We start from the raw sequence: 23,933 nt of genomic DNA, 5'->3' as shown, positions 1-23,933 counted from the left end.
ATGATAACTCCGAAAATTAAACAGCGACTGTAGACCATGAAGCAGCATTAAGATGTTTACATTGACACCTAATTTGGGGCGAATCTGTCGAGAAACGCCTGAGCTATTAGCGAAGGAAAGTACGTGTGAGCACTTAATCGCACATACTTCCGGTATTCGTGTGGCGATTGGTAATGTTCTCCACTGATATTCCATAACAGTGGCATGTGTCATGCCAAATTTCAGGCATAATCGGTTAATAAACACCAGAGTTTCAAAAGTGTGACAGACAGACAGACAGACAGACAGACAGACTGACTGACTGACAGACAGACATAGACACACAGACACAGACACACACAGCGTTCTTGTAATAATATAGATTTAATGCAGTAATACAAGTTATGTGATGCCAAGAGCACCAACTTCGAGAATATTGCAGAAGCAGGACCAGTGTTACAATCAATTTGTTAATTATCTTGTGTTTGTTCTCGCCCTTACTGTAAGAACTCTGGCATTCAACAACTTTCAGTCCACCTTACGTAGATGTGGAGAAGGAGGGGGGGGGGGGGGGGGTGAGTGTAGCAAAATTGACCAATCAGCACCGAATCTTGGGTATCCACTGTACCATAATCTAGACGCACACAGCACGATTTGGTGGAAAACGCACCACGGGTATGGTAATTCATTAAATCAAAATGAGTGAATAAGCTTGAGAGCGCCGCCTCTTTTCGTATTATGGACACTAAAGGCAACTAGAACTAAGACGCGGCACCCTGGTAGCGCTATGAAGTACACAAACAAGGGAAGTAACTCAGGGAAAGTAATGAAGCCCAACGCTCCAAAGAGGGCTCTCTCTTTGCCGATTAAACAAAAACAATGTATTAGGCTTTTAAAACACTTTCTTTTGCAACGGGAAGGCAACCCCCCCTGCGCGCTAGTCTTTTGGGCCTGTTTTCTTAAATATTATCCCTTTAAGGGACGGTAAGATACTGTTATTGTTATTGATATTGCTAATGTTATCCGTGCCACTGAACTATCCTTAGCGGATTATGACTTTATTCAGTTATTCTGCAGAAAAACCGAAATGCTGGAGAAAAACTGTTTGTTTCTGCAGCATTTCTGCATAATGTCATCTTTCGCGAGAGCAACGTTTTTGTCTGCAGTAAAACAGTTTTACTGCAGTAAAATTGAAATCAAGAATGCTGCAGTAAAACGGTGATGTTGTTTTACTGGAGAAAAACTGTTTACACTTTTTCTTCAGCATTTTGGCATTATTCAGTTATTCTGCAGAAAAACAGAAATGCTGGAGAAAAACTGTCTTTTCTGCAGCATTTCTGCATAATGTCATCTTTCGCCGAAGCAACGGGTTTTTCTGGAGCAAAACATTTTACTGCAGTAAAATTGAAATCAAGAATGCTGCAGTAAAACGGTGCTGTTGTTTTATTGCAGAAAACCTGTTTACACTTTTTCTGCAGCATTTTGTACTGGCTCATTATAATGTTGAAGCACGCGAGCCCCCCTCTGTCGAGAGATGGACTCATCCAGAATTACCAATAGTTACAAAATATTATACTATCCCAGGCGACGAATACAAACGCTACTTTACAAGGTCGTTCGTTTTTCTCCAGAAAAACTGTCACAGACTATTCTGAAGAAAAAGTTAATCGCAATAATGCTGCAGAAAACCAAGTTAACATTATGCTTCAGAAAAACTGTTTTACTGCAGTAAAAAACGTTGCTTCGGCGAAAGATGACATTATGCAGAAATGCTGCAGAAAAGACAGTTTTTCTCCAGCATTTCGGTTTTTCTCCAGAATAACTGAATAATGTCATAATCCGCCAAGAGCCAGTACAAAATGCTGCAGAAAAAATGTAAACAGGTTTTCTGCAGTAAAACAACAGCACCGTTTTACTGCAGCATTCTTGATTTCAATTTTACTGCAGTAAAGTGTTTTGCTGCAGAAAAAAACGCTGCTTCGGCGAAAGATGACATTATGCAGAAATGCTGCAGAAAAGAACGGTTTTTCTCCAACATTTGTCTTTTTTGCAGAATAACTGAATAAAGTCATAATCCGCTAAGGATACTGAACGGGTGTGCATTGTCTCCGGTCTTACTTGATTCTAGACCAAGCTGGTGTGCGTGGTAATATGTGACGTTGTGAGATGCTGGGAGTGGAATACACATTTATATCAAAGCTTTTTTCTTTCACTTGTATCCTAAAGATTTACGGCCAGATGATATACTAACTGTTTCACATTTCAGCAAAATGCGGCCTTGTAGCTAGCTTCGCACACGTTGTTCTTTTTAAGAACTACATTTTTGTGTGTGTGTGTGTGTGTGTGTGTGTGTGTGTGTGTGTGTGTGTGTGTGTGTGTGTGTGTGTGTGTGTGTGTGTTTTACAATTTTTTTTTTTTAGGTCAGTTGGATTGAATCCTTTAGGGTTTTGCATGCAGACGTAAGCAGGCGAGTGTTCTCGAAGTGGTGGTCGACCTCCTCATGGTCTCCAGCCCAGGACAATCTTGTTCATGATCTTTATGAGAGGCAAAGATCCTTGGCCGCACTCGTTGCTCAGATCGTCCAGGTGCATGCCCCACACACCTACACCCCCGATCTGCTCCTTCATGGCCCATTTACACTGCAACCAGAACATGTGCATGGTGACATGCAGATACCCATGGCCCATTTACACTGCAACCAGAACATGTGCATGGTGACATGCAGATACCCATGGCCAATTTACACTGCAACCAGAACATGTGCATGGTGACATGCAGATACCCATGGCCCATTTACACTGCAACCAGAAAATGTGCATGGTGACATGCAGATACCCATGGCCCATTTACACTGCAACCAGAACATGTGCATGGTGACATGCAGATACCCATGGCCCATTTACACTGCAACCAGAAAATGTGCATGGTGACATGCAGATACCCATGGCCCATTTACACTGCAACCAGAAAATGTGCATGGGTGAAACACAGATATCCATGAACCCCCATGGTCCAAGATGTACACTGCAACGAGAAAGGAAGCACGGTGAAATTAAAATGCCCATGGCCAAAAATTAACATGCAACGAGAAAGAACACGGTATGAATGCCCATGGTCCATTTAGTGATTTACACCGCAACGAGAAAGAAAACGGTGTGAATGCCCATGGCCCATTTAGTGATTTACACTGCAACCAGAAAGTTGGCTTGGTAAAAGACAGATGCCAAAGGTCCATGATTTACACTGCAACGAGAAAGAAAACGGTGTGAATGCCCATGGCCCATTTAGTGATTTACACTGCAACGAGAAAGTTGGCTTGGTAAAAGACAGATGCCAAAGGTCCATGATTTACACTGCAACGAGAAAGAAAGCAAGGTGAAAGGCAGATACCCATGGCCCATTTACACTGCAACAAGAAAGTTGGCATTTTGAAAGGCAGATACCCATGACTCGTTAACACCGCAACAATACAGTTGGCGTGGTGAAAGGCAGATACCCATGTCCATTTACATTGCAGACAGAGAGCAAGATAGAGAGAGACAGACAGAGAAATAGCGACAGACAGAGAGGGACAGAGAGCCAAAGACAGAGAGATGGAGAGACAGAGACAGAGAGATCGAGAGAGAAAGACAGAGGCAGATAAACAGACAGACAGAGACGTAGTAGGGAGAGGCCGACACAGAGATAGAGCCAGTGGCGGAGACTGATGACATTAAATGAAGTTAGAGTGACAGATGCATTCCGAACATGAAGTGTAAACCATGTCAATTCAAATCATGCTGTCCTACCTTGGCAGTGACTGTGTTGTTGTCGTCATAGGCCACCCAGGTAGTTCCCTGGTACAGGTAGACAGCGCCCAGAGAGGTGGAGGGGACACTTAAGGCCCCTTTTTTGAGAGCCGCGCAAGCCTGCCAGGTGAGAGAAAGAACACTGACAGTGCTGAATTAGGAAGGAAGAATGTCGTGGCCACTTCTACAACTTAATCACGGACACAGACGCACAGACGCACTGACACACACACACACACACACACACACATACACACACACACACACACACACACACACACACGCACACACACACACACACACACACACAAGCTGTCTTTTATTACTAAAAACCCGTACAGCTCCAATGTCACATTTCAGCACCAACGGCGCTGGATTAAAAAATATCTAAGAAAATTCCCACGGAGAGCACTGGGCTGTTCATTCCTGGTATATGACCAAGGGGAGGGACGTTCTCGTCCCATGCAAAAGCCTGGCCAGGTGTGCCTTTAAAGCTTACATTGAGATGGTGAGCTGTTTCACGAGATGGAATGTGCCTTTAAAGCTTACATTGAGATGGTGAGCTGTTTCACGAGATGGAATGTGCCTTCAAAGCTTACATTGAGATGGTGAGCTGTTTCATGAGATGGAATGTGCCTTTAAAGCTTACATTGAGATGGTGAGCTGTTTCACGAGATGGAATGTGCCTTCAAAGCTTACATTGAGATGGTGAGCTGTTTCACGAGATGGAATGTGCCTTCAAAGCTTACATTAAGATGGTGAGCTGTTTTACGAAATGGAATGTGCCTTCAAAGCTTACATTAAGATGGTGAGCTGTTTCACGAGATGGAATGTGAGATGGTGAGCTGTTTCACGAGAAGGTGTGTGCCATTAAAGCTTACATTGAGATGGTGAGCTGAGCTGTTTTACGAGAAGGTGTGTGCCATTAAAGCTTACATTGAGACGGTGAGCTGTGCTGTTTTACGAGAAGGTGTGTGCCTTTAAAGCTTACATTGAGACGGTGAGCTGAGCTGTTTTACGAGAAGGTGTGTGCCATTAAAGCTTACATTGAGACGGTGAGCTGTGCTGTTTTACGAGAAGGTGTGTGCCTTTAAAGCTTACATTGAGACGGTGAGCTGAGCTGTGTTACGAGAAGGTGTGTGCCATTAAAGCTTACATTGAGACGGTGAGCTGTGCTGTTTTACGAGAAGGTGTGTGCCATTAAAGCTTACATCAGGGTATGTGTAGACGCCTTTGAGATGGGTGACGGGACTCGGTGGACCCTTGCCCAGTGCAGGCGCCCCGAGGAAATGATAATCGGACTTGACCAGTGTCCAGGAGCGGCCGTAAGTGGGGATCCCCATCATCAGCATGTGCCACGGCATCCCGCGCTTAATGTAGTACAACACCATGGCGGACTGCAACATTAGTCAAAATACAATAGACCCTATCGGTATTTCAAGCTCTCGTAATCTCTCGCAATCTTCAGAGCATAGCAAAAGCATGTGGTGTAGCGACCTCGCGCGAGCTGCAAAAGCAAAGGTTCGAAGTTCTCGCGACGTTGAAAGTATAACAAAGTCAAACCTGTCCATAACGATCACCCAAGGGAACAAATAAAAGTGGTCCTTTCAAACAGGTGGTCGTTATGACTGAACAGGTAAATTGTATGAAAGAACCTTTTTGGGGATGTTTAGGGGTGGACGTAATGGGCATGTGGTCGTCATCAAGAGGTGGTCGCTAGGGCAGGTTTGATTATACCTGTTTAGGGGATTATTTCGAGTGGTCGTCATCAAGAGGTGGTCGCTGGGGCAGGTTTGATTATACCTGTTTAGGGGATTATTTCCAGTGGTCGTCAGTGATACTTTCTTTCTTTATTTGGTGTTGAACGTCGTTTTCAACCGTTCAAGGTTATATCGCGACGGGTCGTCATTGGTCGTAATATTAACTGACTCTTGACCGGTAGAGCAGGTCCACTGCATTGCATTTGCTTTCGGAGTGTATGCAAGTTACTGGCATAAAATGTGGGGGGAGGCAATAGTTGGTAGATCGTGATCCTCGTGGGTTCAGATCCAGACCGGAACAGACACGTGTTAATTTCATGTAAAGACTCAGTCAGAGGTGCTACAATGTCCCATCCCCGCGTCACCGCTGTGGCACGTACCGTAAAGCCCTCGGCCATTCTGTCAAACGTGCGGGACTGACTGACTATTGGGGTTTAACGTCCTCTTAGACCAACTGGTCTATATTGGGACAGGTATTGGTAATACGTTGAAGATATGGTGTGATACTTTGATTCGAACAAGCTCGCTGTGGCTGTCTTCTTCGACACATCAGCATTGGGTTTGTCTCGTCAAAGTATCGAAATACGATCATGATAATCGGAGACGAGAGATGATGCATGCGTGTCTTCGTGTTTTCCAAGCCCTGAGACTTTCGCTGTGAACGTGGGATCTTTTTCGTGCGCATGTGTGCACACGGGGGTGTTCGGACACCGAAGAGAGTCTGCACAAAGTTGACTCCGAGAAATAAATCTCTCGCCGAACGTGGGGATCGAACCCACGCTGATAGCGACCAACTGGCTACAAAGCCAGCGCGCTACCAACTGAGCTACGTCCCCGCCCAACGTGCGGGAGGCTGAAAACACATAAACACGCACACACCTGAGGGGGGGGGGGGGGGGGGGGGGAGGTCACGCGACTCTGTCTTGTGAGCCACATTTTCAGCAACGAGGTAATAAAGCAATGAAAGACAAGGGAAAAGAAATGTTGTGTACACTGACCGCCGAGTAAAACGGGTAGTCGCCACCCGGGGTGAAGAGGGGACTGTTGTAGCCGGTGACGTTGTCCCGGCCTTTGCTGTACAAGTGGAAGTCGTACGTCATCGCTGTGGCAAAGTCCACAGAACTGATTGAACAAACGGAAACCAGAAGAGAGGTATAACTATTATGTTGAAAAAAAGTTAAGAGCGTTGAGCATATAGGCACACACACACACAAAACACAAACACTCAGACGCACACACGCGCGCGCACGCACGCACGCACGCACACACGCACGCACGCACGCACACACATACACACACCGCCGGCATGGCAAGTACTGTGATAGAAAATAATAGGTTTTCTTTTTCTTTTCTTTTCTTTTGATCACATGGAAACGTCCGTATTTTCAGAAATTGTTTGTACATAGGACAGCCATACCTGGCAATAGCTGGAATATCGTAGCTCCGTTCAGCTATAGCATGACTGTTGGGCAGTGCTAGGGACAGAAGAAGGGCAGCTTTCCCTGTTGCACGTGCTTCCTTGTCAATGGTTGTCCGCATGATCTGCACAAGTGTTGTTGTGTGTGTCATGTGTATACCCCTATACCCATTTTCCGGTTTGTATTTTTCGTGTACCCCTTTGTCATTTTCATGTTGAATTAACACATTCCCCACATATTTGACATAGGAGTAGAAAATGTCACGCCATTTTAAGGCACATCGGCAATCAAAAAGGTGACGGACAGACAGATGGAGGGAACAGAGGTCTAGCTGTTGATACTATCACTCAAAGATTGAAAGAAAGAGAGAGAGAGAGAGAGAGAGAGAGAGAGAGAGAGAGAGAGAGAGAGAGAGAGAGAGAGAGAGAGAGAGACCGTGAGACAGAGAGAGAGAGAGAGGGGGGAGAGAGGGAGAGAGAGGGGGAGAGAGGGAAAAAGAGAGGGAGAGAGAGAGAGAGGGGAGAGAGGAGGAGAGAGGGGAGGGAGAGAGAGAGGGAGAGAGAGGAGGAGAGAGAGAAGGGGGAGAGAGGGAGAGAGAGAGGGCAGACAGACATGAGTGACAGATAGCAAAACAGCAAGTAGACAGACAGACAGACAGACAGACAGAAAAAGTGCCCACAGGAGAGCAAAGTATAGAGTGTACCGATAAGAACTTTGAGTAGGCATCTCTTTCACTGGGGGAGGGAAACTCCCAGTCCATGTCCACGCCATCGAAGCCATACTTGCGAAGGTAGTTCACGGCGTTGACTGCAAACCTGCAAAACCAATGCAGCTGTTGAATTTCAGGTTTCCCTTGAAGATAATGCCGGTAGTATTCAGGGCTGGACTAGAGACAAGTACATGTACACGGAATGTGCAGTAGAAGAAAGCACATTATCCATATCCCGAGACCAAGTATATGACTTGACTTGACTTGAATTTTTCAGTGTTTGAGGCCCGTGATGGCATGTTCACTGTTCCTAAGTTGGTAAAAAAACAACCACACACACAAACAATAAAGGTGGCAATGCGTGGCGGTGTAGAAAAAAAAAAGATAATATGGATAATCTTCATCAACTCACTGTTGCATCTTTAACAAATCCGACCCGACGACATTAAGGAAGCCTTGCTGAAGCGAGAGCAGCACTTTGAGGGCCGGATTTTCGTGACGCAGTGCGGTCAGGATGGTCCAGGCTGACCTCTGACCTTGAGAGGGCGCCGTGATGTTGGGCTCCGAGGCGCTCGTGCTCAAACTGCCGAACGCGTAGATGATGTGCGAACACGCTTCGCTGGGGACCCGGTCTGCCGGGAAGCGCTGAGTGGGTGTGAAGTAGCACACCAGTTTGGGGCTGCTTTTGGGCGGGTAGCCTGCGTCCTGTGCTGTTGTTCGTTATCGATACAAATAATAACTTTGTGAGGAACTTGGTGTGGTTGTATTGAAAAGGACGGGCGTAGATTTTTATGAAAGGCTGAGAAAAATTGTAGTAAGATGTCTTCCTTCTCTGTCTGTCTGTCTGTCTGTCCCTGTCTGCCAGTGTCTGTCCCTGTCTCTCGGACTCTCTCATGCTTCCTTTCTTTCGTGTGTGTGTGGTGTGTGTGTGTGTGTGTGTATGCCGTGTGCCTGTCTGCCAGCAGTGTCTGTCCCTGTCTCCCTGTATGTCTGACTCTCTCTCTGGCTTGCTTCCTTTCTTTCGTGTGTGTGTATGTGTGTGTGTGTGTGTGTGTGTGTGCCTGTCTGCCAGTGTCTGTCCCTGTCTCTCTGACTCTCTCTGGCTTGCTTCCTTTCTTTCGTGTGTGTGTGAGTGTGTGTGTGTGTGTGTGTGTGTGTGTGTGTGTGTGTGTGTGTTGTGTGTGTGTGTGTGTGTGTGTGGTGTGTGTGTGTGTGTGCGTGCTGGCCTCATGGGTTATTGTTGTGCAGTTTACCTTGTAGGGTCTCGCCTCCGGTGTTGCCGCACCACTGAAGGATGATGATTATCAACACAGCGCAGTGGGTCCATCTACACAGAAAAATGTAGATACAATAAACTAATATTCCATGGGTTTAGCGTACTTTTGTTGTTTATTTTATTCATAATGAACTGTATGTATAACTATGCTCTGCGCCGCGCTATCCGACCCGTTCGGTGACATGACCGACAAAAAATTATTTCGGGCGCCTGTGTCGAAACTGATGAAGCGTGCCACAGAGGTATAGGCACAGACAGACACACAGCCAGGAAGCCAGACACACAGACAGACAGCCAGGAAGCCAGACACACAGACAGACAAACTCACACACACATTCACCTCCCCCCCCCCCCCACACACACACAGCCAGCGGCCACTGAGACAGGTAGGCTAGACACACACACACACACACACACACACACACACACACACACTGTGACACACACACACCATAGTTTCTTTCATATCTTCAAAAGCTACTAACAGTAACACCAATAATAAGGTGACTGACTTGCATAACCTATTACAATGTGTATCGGCTTACCTCGTTGCAGGCATCGTGAAGATCGTAAAGTTCTACTGACACCGCAGGAGGCGTCGGCACGGTGATCCCTTTTCTCGCGTCAGTGCGGCAATCCACAGTCTTTCTTGTCCCTTCGCAGCCCTACTCACCTGTATAGTTTTCCTATAGTATAAGTCACTGACACACAGCACTAGCGGCACCTGTTTAGTATTCCTAGTATGACTGACACACAGCACTAGCGGCACCTGTTTAGTATTCCTAGTATGACTGACACACAGCACTATATATAGCGGCACCTGTTTAGTATTCCTAGTATCACTGACACACAGCACTAGCCGCAGCATCTGTTTAGTATTCCTAGTATGACTGACACACAGCACTGACGACGCCACGAATAAAAACGGTGCAAGTCTAACACAACGCTTTCAACTGATACAAAGACGGTTATCAGGGGGAGCCCTCTACTACTTGAGTGCCAGGCTTTCACGTGTAACACCGCCTTATCTGTATGATTTGTCACTGTTGTCGCTTGGCTGAGGAAACATGTGTCAACTTCTGACCTCAGTGGGATTTCCCAGTTTCAGAACACTACAGGTGTAACACGAAATATTTACTCCACGAAAAATTTACTTCGGAGTAAAAATTTCGTACGAAATTCTTACTCCGAGTACACCTTTCGTACGAAAAAAGAACTCCCTAAGGCACGAAAAAATTACTCCCTCCACGAAATTTTTACTCCCCATTTTGTTTTACTTCCAGTAAAAAATCTCGTACGCGAAATTGGGATGCGGGCGAAGGGATAAAAAAACGCTCGCGCTGGACCCGAGTACTCTTCAGACATTCACACACACACACACACACACACACTCTCTCTCTCCCTCACTCCCTCCCTCTCTCTCTTTCTTTCTTACACACACATACACTCACACACACACACACACACACACACACACACACACGAGTACAGACTCATGCACACACACACACACACACACAAAAACACACACACACACACACACACACACACACACACACACACACAAACAGTAACACTAACACATGTGCACAAAATGAATCGAACCCGGATCACTTTGGCCATAGACTCTCTCGTGCTCTCTGTCTCTCTTTCACCGAGACCAGACCCTGCATTGTAATTTCTTTGCCGAGACCATTTCCCCACGCGTTGTCTGGCTTGCACTGAAATCATGCTTTTCTCGTCACTGCGTGACGTGTTCGGCTCAGCTGCCTTTAGTTCAGTGACTGGCTGTTCGCAAAGCGACCAGCCTCCCACCGCAAAAACTCCCACCGTTAAGAGGGGCTTTTGCGATTTATTTCGCATTTAGGTCCCAGGTAACATTATGAAGTTTTAATACGATCAATCGGACCTATTATCAAGTTAGTGTATCAACTTTTGAACGAACTGCGCCCAGTAGTTTCCCAGCAATAAGCTGTTAAGTCGAGACAGACACACACACACACACACACACACAATTAAAGTCTGCTGGACCCTAGTACTGCGTACTCGGGGATAATGCCAATACATGATGTGATCTCGCGCAAACGAATGTCGCGCTACCCTCCCTCCACCCCTTCCACCACCAAAACTAACAGGGAACAAGGGAGTAAAAGTTTCGTACACCTGGCATGTGAAGTTAAATTGCTCGTGTTAGGGTGGAGTAATTTCAAGTATTCGTTATTTATTCGTCAGGGGAGTAACATTTTTGTACGAAATGTTTACTCGGAACTCACCTGTCGCGGGGAATAATTTTCTCGTGTTATGGGGGAGTACTTTTTTCGTAAAGGGAGTAACATTTTCGTACGAAATTTTTACTCCGGAGTAAAAATCTCGTGGGAGTAATTTTCTCGTGTTACCGGACCGGCAGTTTACGCTGTTGAATCGACCTCCGGGTCACAGTTATCAGCGCTCTCCAACTACTTCCGTGTACCATGTGTACAGCCTGACTCAATTAACACTAACGTATGGCGATTCACGGCCTCCACGTAATACTCTGCACCCAGCGGCTTTCAATTTCAGGCATACACTGAAACCGGCACATTTTAAGCGGTACAAAAACTTAACTGGCCCAAACTAAACCGCCGTGTTGACACGTCAGTCACATCAATACAAATATAAATGTAGTACATCGATACAAATATAAATGTAGTAAGTGAGGGGGGACCTAAATAATGCGTGTTCCTATAATTATTGAGCCACCTCCTCCAATAATTCGCTCTCAACTCAAGAGTTGAGTTGTAAGAAAAAAATCATCCTTGCTTACTATATAATATGCGGCATACCGTCTTATTACACACCCGTATATATACTGCCACTGTTTCTCTCTCTCTCTCTCTCTCTCTCTCTGTCAGTACTGATTTCTCTCTGTCAGTTTCTGTCTGTCTGTCTGTCTGTCCCTCCCTCCCTCTCGAGTCTCAGTCTCTCTCCAGTCTCCGCTTGGTGCACCGGCCTCTCTCTCTCAGTCTCACTCCGCACAACATACACAGGGGTTAAGCCAGAAGGGGGGGGGGGGGGGCGGGGGTTACAACCTGGGGTCCAGGGGTAGACCCCTTGTGGGGTACACTGAGGGGCAAGGCCCCGTTGGAGGGTCTGGGGGGCGAAGTATGATACAACATTTTTTTACACATCTGGCTCAACTTACTGCATTTAGCAGTTTAAACGCTTCTAATATGATTCACTTGGGGGGGGGGGGGGTCCGGAATCCCTGTAACCACCCCGCTAATCCATCCCTGCCTACATATCTCAGTTACTTGTTTACAAACTCAATATTGCACAGCAAGAGGAGAACATTGCTGCCTGTCTTCACTCAGTGTCGTTCTCGTCTGCGCGCAATCTGGAGTTGTTACCCTTGGTAGAGCCGTTCTTTTGTTTTGAAAATCACATTAGATTTGGTGGCTCGCGGGAACGAAAATGGTCGAGGTGGACAATGAGTGGAAAAATAACAAATGTTTCGTCAATTTGTGAGAGCGTCGGCTTGGCCAGTGCGATAGTGCATATTGGTAGCTAGCAGGATGTTTGTAATATTCAGCTCATCTGTTTTCTTCCCGTGTTGATCATGGTAGGCCGACAAGCAACAGCGATGAATGGGGAGGGTTTAGCAGAAGCGTTGCAGACGATAAAACGTTTTGCCACCAGACTGCTGGGCGCTGCTTCTTCATCTTCTAATGGATCTCTCTGTGACAATCAGACATTGCAAAGACTCGTTTTCAATGCAAGAGATTCATTGAAATCAGCTTTGAATTTTGCTCAACACGAATCAGAGCCACAATCTCATGACGAAACGTTGGAAGACGAGACCGCTTTTGATGATGATCAGACTGACCGACAGTCCAACTCCACGGATATCACCCTTGATTTGGAGGACGGTTTGGCGAATGTATCCGTTGAAGATTTACTCGACGAGCCTGACTGGAATGCAGAGGAAGGCGAGTGCTCCAATACGTCTGCAGATCTTCTGAGTACATCGCCATCGGCTGCCGATTCCACAAGAAGACCTGCGTGTCGGATTGATGAGTTTGCAGATATTAACTTTGACGATGAGGATTTTTCCAATGATGGAAACATGGATGGAGCAAATGGTGATGCAGATAATCCACACGAGAGAGAAGATCATCCATACACAGAACTGCTTGTAAGTAATTTCACTTTATTCTTCAGTACATCACCACATGTTTGTGGTAAGCTGTGCCAGGACGAATCAAATAAGCCAAGCTGGGTACAAGCTTCTAAGGTGGTCATGACAAATCCAGGTCGGTTGATATTTCTTCAACCCAGTTCAAATTGCTCAATTGATTATTATCAGCTCCCTCCCCCCTGACCAGTAGCCTAAAAAGTTAAGGTACTCCACTGATATATATAGTTTTTAACTATTTTTTTTTACTATTTTTTTTGTTTGTAGCTAGAACATTTGGACCTATTTTCAGACCAGGTCCAACTGTCATGTTGTCCTCTGAATCTGAGGACAAAAACACTGTTAATGAATGTATTTTCTCAAGGGACAGTCTGATTCTGACTATTTCGTTGTTGCTTACAGGATGCTGACTATGATGAAGACTTAACTGATGTTGAAGCTGAAGACAATCAGAATGAACCTCAAGATGCTGACGACGGTAAGAAACATAGAAATAAGATGATGCATAGATTAAAATTTCAAAGGTCTGAAGATATATATATATATATATATATATATATATATATATATGTAGAGGTTACGCCGAGTCTCAGTGAGTACAATGTATTAAAAATAATGGTCGAAGTTACAGCAGTACCTGCGATGTGTGGACCCTCCCATGAGAGGACACCTCCCTTAAAAGGACACCTTCTCTTGTCCCTTTTTATATTATCTCTACCAAAGTATACCTGTCATGACAGGCCACCTGCAATGTGGGGACACTTTTGGCTGGTCCCAAGGCTGTCCTTTCATCACAGGTACCACTGTAGCGGATCATGAAAAATGACGTTTCTGTTTGTATTACTTTGTTCTTGCAGGCAAACCGAAGTATTTGAATGGCACAAGTGTGTTTGTATCTGTGATTGTCAAGTGTGTGCATTTCTCTTTTCAGATGCAGAAAACCAGCCTCAGGACCCAAGCTATTCAAGGGTCTTAAAGCAGTACTACGGATACTCTAAATTCAGACCGTAAGACTCCTTTTCTTTTGAATGTTATTACTTTTAAGTCTGTTTGTTAACTTTATAGACTTGTGTATAAATTTGTATACCTCCTACTGTGTTATGAAAAACTGTTTCCAAAAAGAGGTGTGTGTGAAACAAGGATCTAGAGAACAACATCTTTGCATTGTTCATGCTCCGTAACATAAGCTTTTCTGTATGTCTTATCAAGTGCTAATTGATGTAGGAGAATGTGTGTGTATTTGCTCAGAGCTAATCAATATATATATAACCACTCAACATTGTTCTTTATCACACAGGCTGCAGTGGAAGATTATCAACTCTGTGGTGAATGACAAGAAAGACAACTGTGTCATCATGGCCACAGGTGAGTGAGATCGAAAGGGACTAAGTCGATACAGTGGTACCCCCCGTTTGGAGACCTCTAAACATCAAACAAAATCAGATCTGTAACAGGTGGGATTTTTAAAATAGAAGTATGATACAACATTTTTTACACATCTGGCTCAATTTAATGCATTTAGTAGTTTAACGCTTCTAATATGATTCACTTGGTACATGAAATGGTTGAAGCACATGCCCTGGCAGAGACAGTGTTGTTCAAATGAAGTACAGTGGAACCCCCCATTCAAGACCTGGAATAATAGGCCGTGAAAAGTAGGATATGCGCCGAAATGGCTGCGATCTGCTGGCCGATGTGAGTGCGTGAGTATTGTGTAAACAAATTCCACCTCACACGGCATAAATAAATCCCTGTGTCTTGAATATGTGCGCAATATAAATTGCATAAAAAAAATTTAAAAAAGAAAAAAGAAAAAAATCCCTGCGCTTAGAACTGTACCCACGGAATACGCGCGATATAAGCCTCATATTGATTGATTGATTGATTGAAGACCTCCAAAAATCTTAGAAAATCAGGTCTTAAGAAAAAGGGAGTCCTAAATTTGGGGGTCTTAAGAGTGGGGTTCCACCGTACAGACTGCATGTAGTATGGTTTATAACTATGGTGAATGTTTACAGGTTATGGGAAGAGTTTGTGCTACCAGTTTCCTTCTGTGTACACTGGACGCCTGACTGTGGTCATCTCCCCCCTCATCTCCCTCATGGAGGACCAAGTTCTGGGCTTGAAGTGAGTTAACCCTTATACTTGTTGTGTTTACCATATCCTTACTTGTGTGTCGTTTACCCAGACTGGAGATTTCTCTTTGGATCCGAGATTGTTCGCGGAAAGCGACTGCTTTCCCGATTAAAAAAACAACTAAGGCCCAAGAAAATGTTTGCTCAAAGAAAAAATTGAGGTGTACTCTTTCTTCATCAGCATCTGCATCTACTTTTTAGCGCTCTAGCTGCACATAAAGGCTATCAAACTGCTTTTACATTTGATAAGTTGCTTTTTCCAAAAGAGGGGGGGGGGGGGGGGGGGGGGCTTTGCCTCAGGTGCCCCTGCACCCTTTGCCAGTTTTCAAAGATTGTTCTCCAGTCTGTTCTTACTTGCTTGTTATGTATGTAATAATGTGATAATGTATATAAACATCTAGGACTGTTTTCAGCATTGTTGATAACATGTTCTGTTTGATTAAGGGTATTCAGCTGGTATTTCCTTGTTTTTTACTACCTATTTTATTCATGTTTTTATTACTTAGTTAGTGGAAGAATCTTTTGTAATGTATGTGTGATGGTGTATGCTTTTAATTAAGCGTTGTTGACTATGAATGTAGATGTAAATGCTTGTATAACTGTGTTTTAATTTTAAATGTGTCAAGCGCAAAGAGCATAATTGTAAAGTTATGATGTTGCGCTATATAAATGCTCATTTATTATTATTATTATTATTATGTAAAGTTCCCTGGTAATTTTTTTTTCTGTCGTGTTACTGTGACAGAGTGTAGCAACTGCCATTCCATCTTGGTATTGAAATGTAAGATTTAATATTACTAGATCAGAAGATGGGGTTGAATTCAACCACAGAATCAGTGAGACACCATTATGAGTCAGATTTGATCCCTTCAGCACAAGGTAGCTGTCATTTATACTGTGTTGAGGTGTCGGATGAGATGTTGTTTAGGATCTAGGAACCAAAAGGATCGTTCACGCAATTCAGTGGTTTGAAGATCACTTAGATTTATTTGTGTTTGATTATCTGCAACAGGCTTTTTTTTTGTTTGTTGTGTTTGTTAGATCTTCTATCTAAATGTTTTCTTTTCTTGTTCAGAGCTGCTAACATTCCAGCCTGCCTCATGGGCTCGGCTCAAGAAGACAACGGGGCCGTCCGAACCAATTTGTTGAGGTTTGATCCTTTTTTTTAACACTATGGCTATCTTCATTTGTGATCAAAAAGAAGAAAGGTTAATAACAGGAACGCTTAATACGACCAAACGGAACAGAATTCTCACCATCTTGAGGCAAAGCTTCACCGAGCTTCATTCTTTTTCTGATTACTGTCTCGTTATAATTTGTTAGTCCGTCCACTTCTTAAACCCCCAGTTCAACATACTGATGAGTATGTCATTTCGTCTATGATTAAACGTTCAAAGAATGTAACCTTTCTTGTTCTTTGACTTGATAGCCGGGCACAAAGTCAATAGCATAGTGGTTAGGACACCAGCCTTCCATGTTGAAGGTTCGGAGTTCGAATCCTGGCTTCGCCGGGTGGAACAAGGGTTCAAGATTTTTTCGATCTCCCAGGTGAACTTATGCACAGATCTACCAGTGCCTTATACCTTTTATGTGTACACGCAAGCACAAGATCAAGTACGCACAGAAAAGATTCTGCAAACCATGTGTAAGTTTGGATGGTTGCAGAAACATGAAAATACCCACCATGCATCCCCCCAAAAGAGTATGATTACCTAAATGGCAGAGGGGTATGGCCATTTATGTAAACCCCCACTCGTGTGCATGGGAGTTGCACCCAACGAGGGCAGCAATAGAAGAACAAGATTCATGATCTTAAAACGTCAGCAGTCTCTCTGTTTCTGACATCTTAATCTGTGTGAAAGGCAAAAGCTGCAATACCAACATGTTGTTGTGCAAGACAGTAGTTAGTGTACAACATTCTGGACGAGGTTTGGTGGGGGAGGTATTTTTTGCTCCAAAAGAATCTTCTGGTGATTTATCGCAATTTGTAACATCTCATGTTTCACAGGGGAGATCTTTTAAATTTATTAAGAGCTCTTCTCAATCTGAAGATCGTGTTGTCTTACGTGAAATCTGCACACTGTACTATGATGTACATAAATGGGATTTTTTTAATTCTTAGTATTGCAGTTTTCATTTTTTGAATTTGATGGGGAAGGGAGGAGGTGTACTCAGGCATGGGAATTGTCCACCGAATATTTTTTTTTGTTCCGCCGAAAAAGCTAAAGTGTCCCCCGAAAAAAAAAATGGAGGAGGCAAAAATGGTTCTGAAAACTGAATTTAGTGGCAAACTTGGAGCTCGTTTGACACCAAATTGCACAATTTGGGTTCTTTGGAGAAACATTTTCTGGGGGGGGGGGCATGCCCCTGGCCCCCAAGGCTAGGCTCTTTGCGCCGTCGACTTTGAGCTTACTTACAAATGTTCAGCCTTTTTTACTTTTTTTCAATTCCCATGCCTGGTACTGTAAAAGACGAAAATGATTGTTCCCACTGTGTAATGTATAACCAAAGTTCGTACCACCTTGTGTGTTGCTTGTTGCAGAAATGAGTACCGCTTGTTGTACATCACACCAGAGTTTGCTAGCTCAGCCAGCTCTCTACTCGCTCAGCTCAACAGCAACATTGGTCAGTGTCGGTTGCCTCCTGTGTGTTTCGCTTTTTGTCTTTGGGTTTTCTCTTTTGTTTTGAAAAAGCATTAAAATTCAGATTCCAAAGAACATTGATAAATTGTTTTGATTTTAAGTTGTTAGTTCTGGTTTCATGTGCTCAGGAAGGAGAATGATTTGTTGGTTGAACTGCATGAGCATCAAGGCAAACACCAATCATGGTGACCTCCCCTTGCAAGACCATGCAATTTAAGACTTCCTCCTGGGCGGGGATGTAGCTCAGCCGGTAGCGCGCTGGATTTGTATCCAGTTGGTCGCTGTCAGCGTGAGTTCGTCCCCACGTTCGGCGAGAGATTTATTTCTCAGAGTCAACTTTGTGTGCAGACTCTCCTCGGTGTCCGAACACCCCCGTGTGTACACGCAAGCACAAGACCAAGTGCGCACGAAAAAGATCCTGTAATCCATGTCAGAGTTCGGTGGGTTATAGAAACACGAAAATACCCAGCATGCTTCCTCCGAAAGCGGCGTATGGCTGCCTAAATGGCGGGGTAAAACGGTCATACACGTAAAATTCCACTCGTGCAAAAAACAAGTGTACGTGGGAGTTTCAGCCCACGAACGCAGAAGAAGAAGAAAGAAGACTTCCTCCTTTTCAAGACCTTGTTTTTCAAAGATTTTTTGAGGTCTCAGAAGGGAGGTTCCACTGCATGTAGTGTAGTCAGAAAAAAGAGACTGGTGACAGTGGTTCAAAATTGATGGGGTTTTCATCAAAAATGCACTGTCATAAAACAATGCTATCAGTATCAAAGATTTTTTTTAATGTTTAAGTATGGTATTTTGTGGTGCGTGCTTTTCCATTTCTCATATATTTTGTGTGTGCTACTTGCAGGCATCGACCTGATTGCCATAGACGAAGCTCACTGTGTGTCTCAGTGGGGCCACGACTTCCGTGCAGCGTACCGGTCACTCGGCTCTTTGAAAGAGGCGTTCCCACAGGTAGGGCGTCTCCACTGTCAGTGTAATATGGTGGAACTATCCTTTTAACACTTCAAAAAGTGTGAGAAAATAAGGGGCTGCATAGCGTGCAAAATTGTGAAAAGGTATCAAAGCAATATCTCTGTTGCTTTTATCAATGCATCTTTGTCAGATATTGCACCCTAATGTAATTACCTAATATGCGCTTGAATGTACATTTTTAGCTAAATAATATGTGCAAAAATTTCCTGCAAGGGGGTGAACACAGTATCTAAAACCAGGCATGGGAATTGTCATTTCCGCGAAAAGGAAATTACGTTTCAGCGAAAATAAAAAAATTGTCCGCGGCAATCCATTATTTGCTTACACAAGAACTATCAAAATATTGGTCTAAAATGCTAAAATTCGTGTTCCTTCCGTTACCCCCAACGGGGCTCTGCCCCTGTACCCCGCCGGGGCCTAGGCGGCCCAGGGACCTTGGCCTATTTTTAGAGTTTTTTTCTATTTTGGAATTTCCATGCCTGAAAACCCCACTCCTCACCTTGGCTTCCTTACATGAACTATATCTGTCAGACTGACCTTCATCAGTATTGTACACGTCTGTTTGTCACCGTGGTGATGATATTTTTGTCCTTTTGTTTACCTGCAGGTGCCCATCATGGCACTGACAGCTACAGCTACTGACGAGGTACGACGAGACATCTGCCGCAGCCTGAAACTGCGTTCACCTGTGGTTACCTGCACAGGCTTTGACAGGTGAGACCTATTGTGACATTATTGGCATGTTTATATCCCACCATCCTTCAAAATATACAATTCTTCCACAGCACATAAAAACCTGTCAGTTATGTTGGAAAATACATGGTTGCCACTCTTCCGGCAAGGTGCCGGAATTCCGGTTTTTGAAAATGTCCACAGCCGGAAATTCCGGGTTTTCAATTTTGTTGCGGAAAAAAAAAATTCAGAGAAAAAAAATCGCAGTTCGTTTCGCTCGGTTGAATTTTGACTAGAGATTCCGATCCGAGTTTTGAAGCTCTTTTGGCGGGAGGAGAGAATCCAGGCATTGCTAAAGCCGCCATTATTCTCGGTGGATGCGATTTGTCGATGCTAGGAAGTTTGTTGTGAAAACCGTTGCAAATTTTGCTTCAACATGCCGTACATCAGTGAGGATGACGATCTATCTAAGCTTGAGAAACTGGAGGCGGGTATAAAAAAACAAGTGGAAGTGGGAATGGCTAGCAGAGAAGAATGACACAAACACAGAGCATCCAACTTGGCTGAAGAAGATACATTTTTTGATACATTTTTCCTGAACTTGTGAAAGTGTATTGTTGAAGATGTCCACTTTTTGTGTCAGTGTCATGTTGGAGGACTATCACCAACTACATATGGCTTACTTTTAGGACTTCAACCACTGAAACATTTAGCTACATTTGTTGTTCTGTTTACCAACTTCATAACTGTGTTACAGTTTATTATTCTTGGAATTAACATGTCATGATGTGTGGTGACAAGGTTAGGTAGTTGAAGTTCACATTGGATTCATACAACAAGTTTTTGTTTCTCGAGCTGAGAGTGAGGTAGACCCAACATCCCAGAACTGAAAACTTTTTGATTGAAAACACAATTTCCCTGGACTTCAGGTAGGACTTTTTGTTCAGTGTAAACTGAACTGTTCATGAGCTTTTGTCTGTTGATTAATTAAGTTCTTTCTTTCTTTCCTTTATTTGGTGTTTAACGTCGTTTTCAACCACGAAGGTTATATCGCGACGGGGAAAGGGGGGGAGAAGGGATAGAGCCACTTGTCAATTGTTTCTTGTTCACAAAAGCACTAATCAAAAAATTGCTCCAGGGGCTTGCAACGTAGTACAATATATTACCTTACTGGGAGAATGCAAGTTTCCAGTACAAAGGACTTAACATTTCTTACATACTGCTTGACTAAAATCTTCACAAACATTGACTATGTTCTATACAAGAAACACTTAACAAGGGTAAAAGGAGAAACAGAATCCGTATCCGTTAGTCGCCTCTTACGACATGCTGGGGAGCATCGGGTAAATTCTTCCCCCTAACCCGCGGGGGGTGATTAATTAAGTCTTTGTTGTGCTGTTATCAATTGCTTTAAAGGAGGATATTATTTTTGCTGTTTTGTGTAAATAGTTTGCCGGAGAGGCCAAATAATCGCTTTCAGATTTTCAAAATTTTCAACATACGGGGGGCGCTGCCCCTGCACCCCACAACATACTTTCAGGTTTTTCATTTTTTGGGAGTGACAACCATGAAAATATCTATTGCTGATACAGTGATACGTCTGTTTTAAGACCTCCCAAAATCTGAGATATGTGGGTCTTTAAAGTCTTGTATTGAAGGTAAATTTAGTGACACTACGAACCGGCACGGTTGGCCTAGTGGTAAGGCGTCCGCCCTGTGATCGGGAGGTCGTGGGTTCGAACCCCGGCCGGGTCATACCTAAGACTTTAAAATTGGCAATCTAGTGGCTGCTCTGCCTGGCGTCTGGCATTATGGGGTTAGTGCTAGGACTGGTTGGTCCGGTGTCAGAATAATGTGACTGGGTGAGACATGAAGCCTGTGCTGCGACTTCTGTCTTGTGTGTGGCGCATGTTAAATGTCAAAGCAGCACCGCCCTGATATGGCCCTTCGTGGTCGTCCGGGCGTTAAGCAAACAAACAAACAAACAAACAAAGTGACACTACGAAGAAAACGTCTGAGAACATGAGGTCTGATAGTAAAGGGAGTCTTATAATGGTGGGGGTCTTATAATGGTGGGAGTCTTATAATGGTGGGAGTCTTATAATGGTGGGAGTCTTATAATGGTGGGAGTCTTATAATGGTGGGGGTCTTATAATGGTGGGCGTCTTATAATGGTGGGAGTCTTATAATGGTGGGGGTCTTATAATGGTGGGAGTCTTATAATGGTGGGGGTCTTATAATGGTGGGGGTCTTATAATGGTGGGAGTCTTATAATGGTGAGGGTCTCATAATGGTGGGGGTCTCATAATGGTGGGTTCCACTGTAATCACTCTTGTGGTTGCTGTGCATGTGTCATCTTTTTGATTAATTTCAGTGTCGTCAAACCTGATAATTGTCACTTCATTTCTTCTCAGGCCGAACCTGTACCTGTCAGTGTCGAACAAGACCAGCCCAGCCATCGACCTCAAGGGCTTGATGGCTAGGAAGTCCAATGGTTACGAGTTCAGTTCACCCACTATCATCTACTGCCCCACCAAAAAAACTACTATGGAGGTCACTGGGGTTCTCAAAGGTAAACTTTTGTTTTTTTGTGAATGTTTTGCTTTGCCTGTTATTCAACATTCCAGTAACAATAAGGCCTAAAACAAAACAAAATTTCAGTGAATCACGTTCCTGGACGGACCCTATTTTTTTCCTTCTGACCGCAGAACCTTTTTTTGATTCTTCAAAACAAAACAAAAAGAAGAAAAAGTTATAAATGTAAAAACTCATTTTTGCAGACTAGGGAAAGCTACTTTTCTATGACATGCACATGACTCTCAGCCAGTACAAGTTCCAGCCAAATTAAAAAGCCACATGCGTTGGGTACAAAAGCACAACTTCAGTCTTAAAAAACACACCGGAAAAAAACATAATGCAGTCACTGTGTTTTAGACATGGTTTGACTGGTACGCATAAACAAGTGACCAGTTTCTGTGTGAGGCAAGATTCGTAATTGTACAAAATACTGGTTTTTCCTTGCTTTTTCCGAGAAACACTGAAGCAAGCTACACGTGACATTGTAGGCTTGCCTCAGTGTGGTTATGGAAACAAGGGGAAGCAACTCTTCAACAACCCATACTAACTTGACAGAGTTATCCTAGGCGAACGACAAGAAGAAGAAGAAGACTGAGTTATTGCCAAACATCACCTTTTATACAAGCATTGCATGTTTTGTGTGTGTTAATAACAGGTCTTGGCGTGTCCTGCTTGCCGTACCATGCTGGATTGTCCCTGAGCGCAAGGAAGCAAGCTCACAACAAGTTCATCAATGACCAAGTGCAGGTCTGTTTCATACAGGACTGTTGAATCTCAGCTGGAGTCTTAGTATGAAAGCATTTCTCAGCTTCAGTGCCAGTGGAACCCCCCTTTTACTTGATAGACCAACTCCAGAAATAACTGTCTGGTTTGTATGGGTTATGAAAGAGTGAATACTCTTTCTTGCTTTTATTGAGGCAAGCTTTTGACACATGCTCCTTGTCCACATGTTTCAGACACGCCTTTCGCTCATGCCTGGATTATGATGTCATGTGGGAAAGTTTGACTCGATGAAAGCAAGAGTATTCACTCTTTCATAACCCATACGAACCCGGCAGAGTTATTTCTGGGAGAGTTATTTCTGGCAGAGTTATTTCTGGCAGAGTTATTTCTGGCAGAGTTATTTCTGACTATATTCTATCAAGACCTCTCCAAATCTGAGAAAATGGGGGTCGAAAAAAGAAGAGAATATTAAAATGGAGGTAAATTAATGAGGTTATGGAGAAGAAAAGAGGGGGAATGTCTTCAATACATTTGTGCCCATACCATGAAATAAGTCATTGGAGTTAGGCAACTTTAATACTCTGGTGAAATGTACAAGTCTGACTATTTGGTTGAAAGTTGAGTCGTTTTATGACAAGACTAATGTCTTTCCTCTGTGTGAAATCCTGATGCTTGATAGAACATGTTGCTTTTAATGTATAAAGCTGAGATAGTGTTCATATTGATAATAATGATAATAATAATGAGCACTCATATAGTGCGAACCACAGAATAAGTCGGTGCTCTCCACGCTTTACACAGTATTAAACCACAAATTACAAAACAAAATACCAACACATAAGAACACCTTCTGTTCACATGTTAGTGTAGAAAAGGTGTTTATCAGTAAAACCAGCCGAGACCGTGTCCATGTTAAGTGTGAAAAGGGTTGTTAATCAGTCAGTTCAGTGTGAAAAGGGTTGTTAATCAGTCAGTTCAGTGTGAAAAGGGTTGTTAATCAGTCAGTTCAGTGTGAAAAGGGTTGTTAATCAGTCAGTTCAGTGTGAAAAGGGTTGTTAATCAGTCAGTTCAGTGTGAAAAGGGTTGTTAATCAGTCAGTTCA

At 43.8% G+C, this 23,933-nt stretch overlaps 2 protein-coding genes across 3 annotated transcripts in view; one reads left to right on the top strand and one right to left on the bottom strand.

Annotated features, from left to right (window-relative positions):
- Nucleotides 1–344: 344 nt before the first annotated feature.
- LOC138982741 (chitotriosidase-1-like) lies at nucleotides 345–9,829 on the bottom strand. 2 transcript variants are annotated; one of them, XM_070356075.1, is made up of 9 exons: nucleotides 9,476–9,827; nucleotides 8,908–8,981; nucleotides 8,067–8,364; nucleotides 7,649–7,760; nucleotides 6,945–7,069; nucleotides 6,526–6,649; nucleotides 4,979–5,164; nucleotides 3,768–3,887; nucleotides 345–2,618 (listed from the first exon to the last, which is right to left on the bottom strand). In XM_070356075.1, exons 1-9 carry the CDS (start codon nucleotides 9,487–9,489, stop codon nucleotides 2,478–2,480), a joined length of 1,194 nt encoding a protein of 397 aa, XP_070212176.1. In that variant the 5' UTR covers nucleotides 9,490–9,827; the 3' UTR covers nucleotides 345–2,477. The 2 variants fall into 2 exon arrangements, with proteins under 2 accessions (XP_070212176.1, XP_070212177.1); XM_070356076.1 differs by lacking the exon at nucleotides 345–2,618 and adding an exon at nucleotides 3,257–3,385 and having other exon boundaries at nucleotides 9,476–9,829.
- Nucleotides 9,830–12,282: 2,453 nt separating this feature from the next.
- The window catches only part of LOC138983234 (bifunctional 3'-5' exonuclease/ATP-dependent helicase WRN-like), a 41,381-nt gene continuing 29,730 nt past the window's right edge, over nucleotides 12,283–23,933 (top strand). Inside the window, exons 1-11 of the mRNA XM_070356650.1 lie at nucleotides 12,283–13,101; nucleotides 13,504–13,579; nucleotides 14,033–14,108; nucleotides 14,399–14,466; nucleotides 15,120–15,228; nucleotides 16,312–16,386; nucleotides 17,779–17,861; nucleotides 18,732–18,838; nucleotides 19,467–19,573; nucleotides 21,946–22,103; nucleotides 22,764–22,855. Coding sequence (XP_070212751.1) covers nucleotides 12,526–13,101; nucleotides 13,504–13,579; nucleotides 14,033–14,108; nucleotides 14,399–14,466; nucleotides 15,120–15,228; nucleotides 16,312–16,386; nucleotides 17,779–17,861; nucleotides 18,732–18,838; nucleotides 19,467–19,573; nucleotides 21,946–22,103; nucleotides 22,764–22,855 — 1,527 coding nt within the window. The 5' untranslated portion in view covers nucleotides 12,283–12,525. The remainder of the gene's footprint in view (nucleotides 13,102–13,503; nucleotides 13,580–14,032; nucleotides 14,109–14,398; nucleotides 14,467–15,119; nucleotides 15,229–16,311; nucleotides 16,387–17,778; nucleotides 17,862–18,731; nucleotides 18,839–19,466; nucleotides 19,574–21,945; nucleotides 22,104–22,763; nucleotides 22,856–23,933) is intronic.

This window comes from Littorina saxatilis, linkage group LG12 (assembly GCF_037325665.1).
Source record: "Littorina saxatilis isolate snail1 linkage group LG12, US_GU_Lsax_2.0, whole genome shotgun sequence".
Taxonomy (NCBI): Eukaryota; Metazoa; Mollusca; class Gastropoda; order Littorinimorpha; family Littorinidae; genus Littorina; species Littorina saxatilis.
This window is presented reverse-complemented; position numbering and strand designations above follow the sequence as displayed.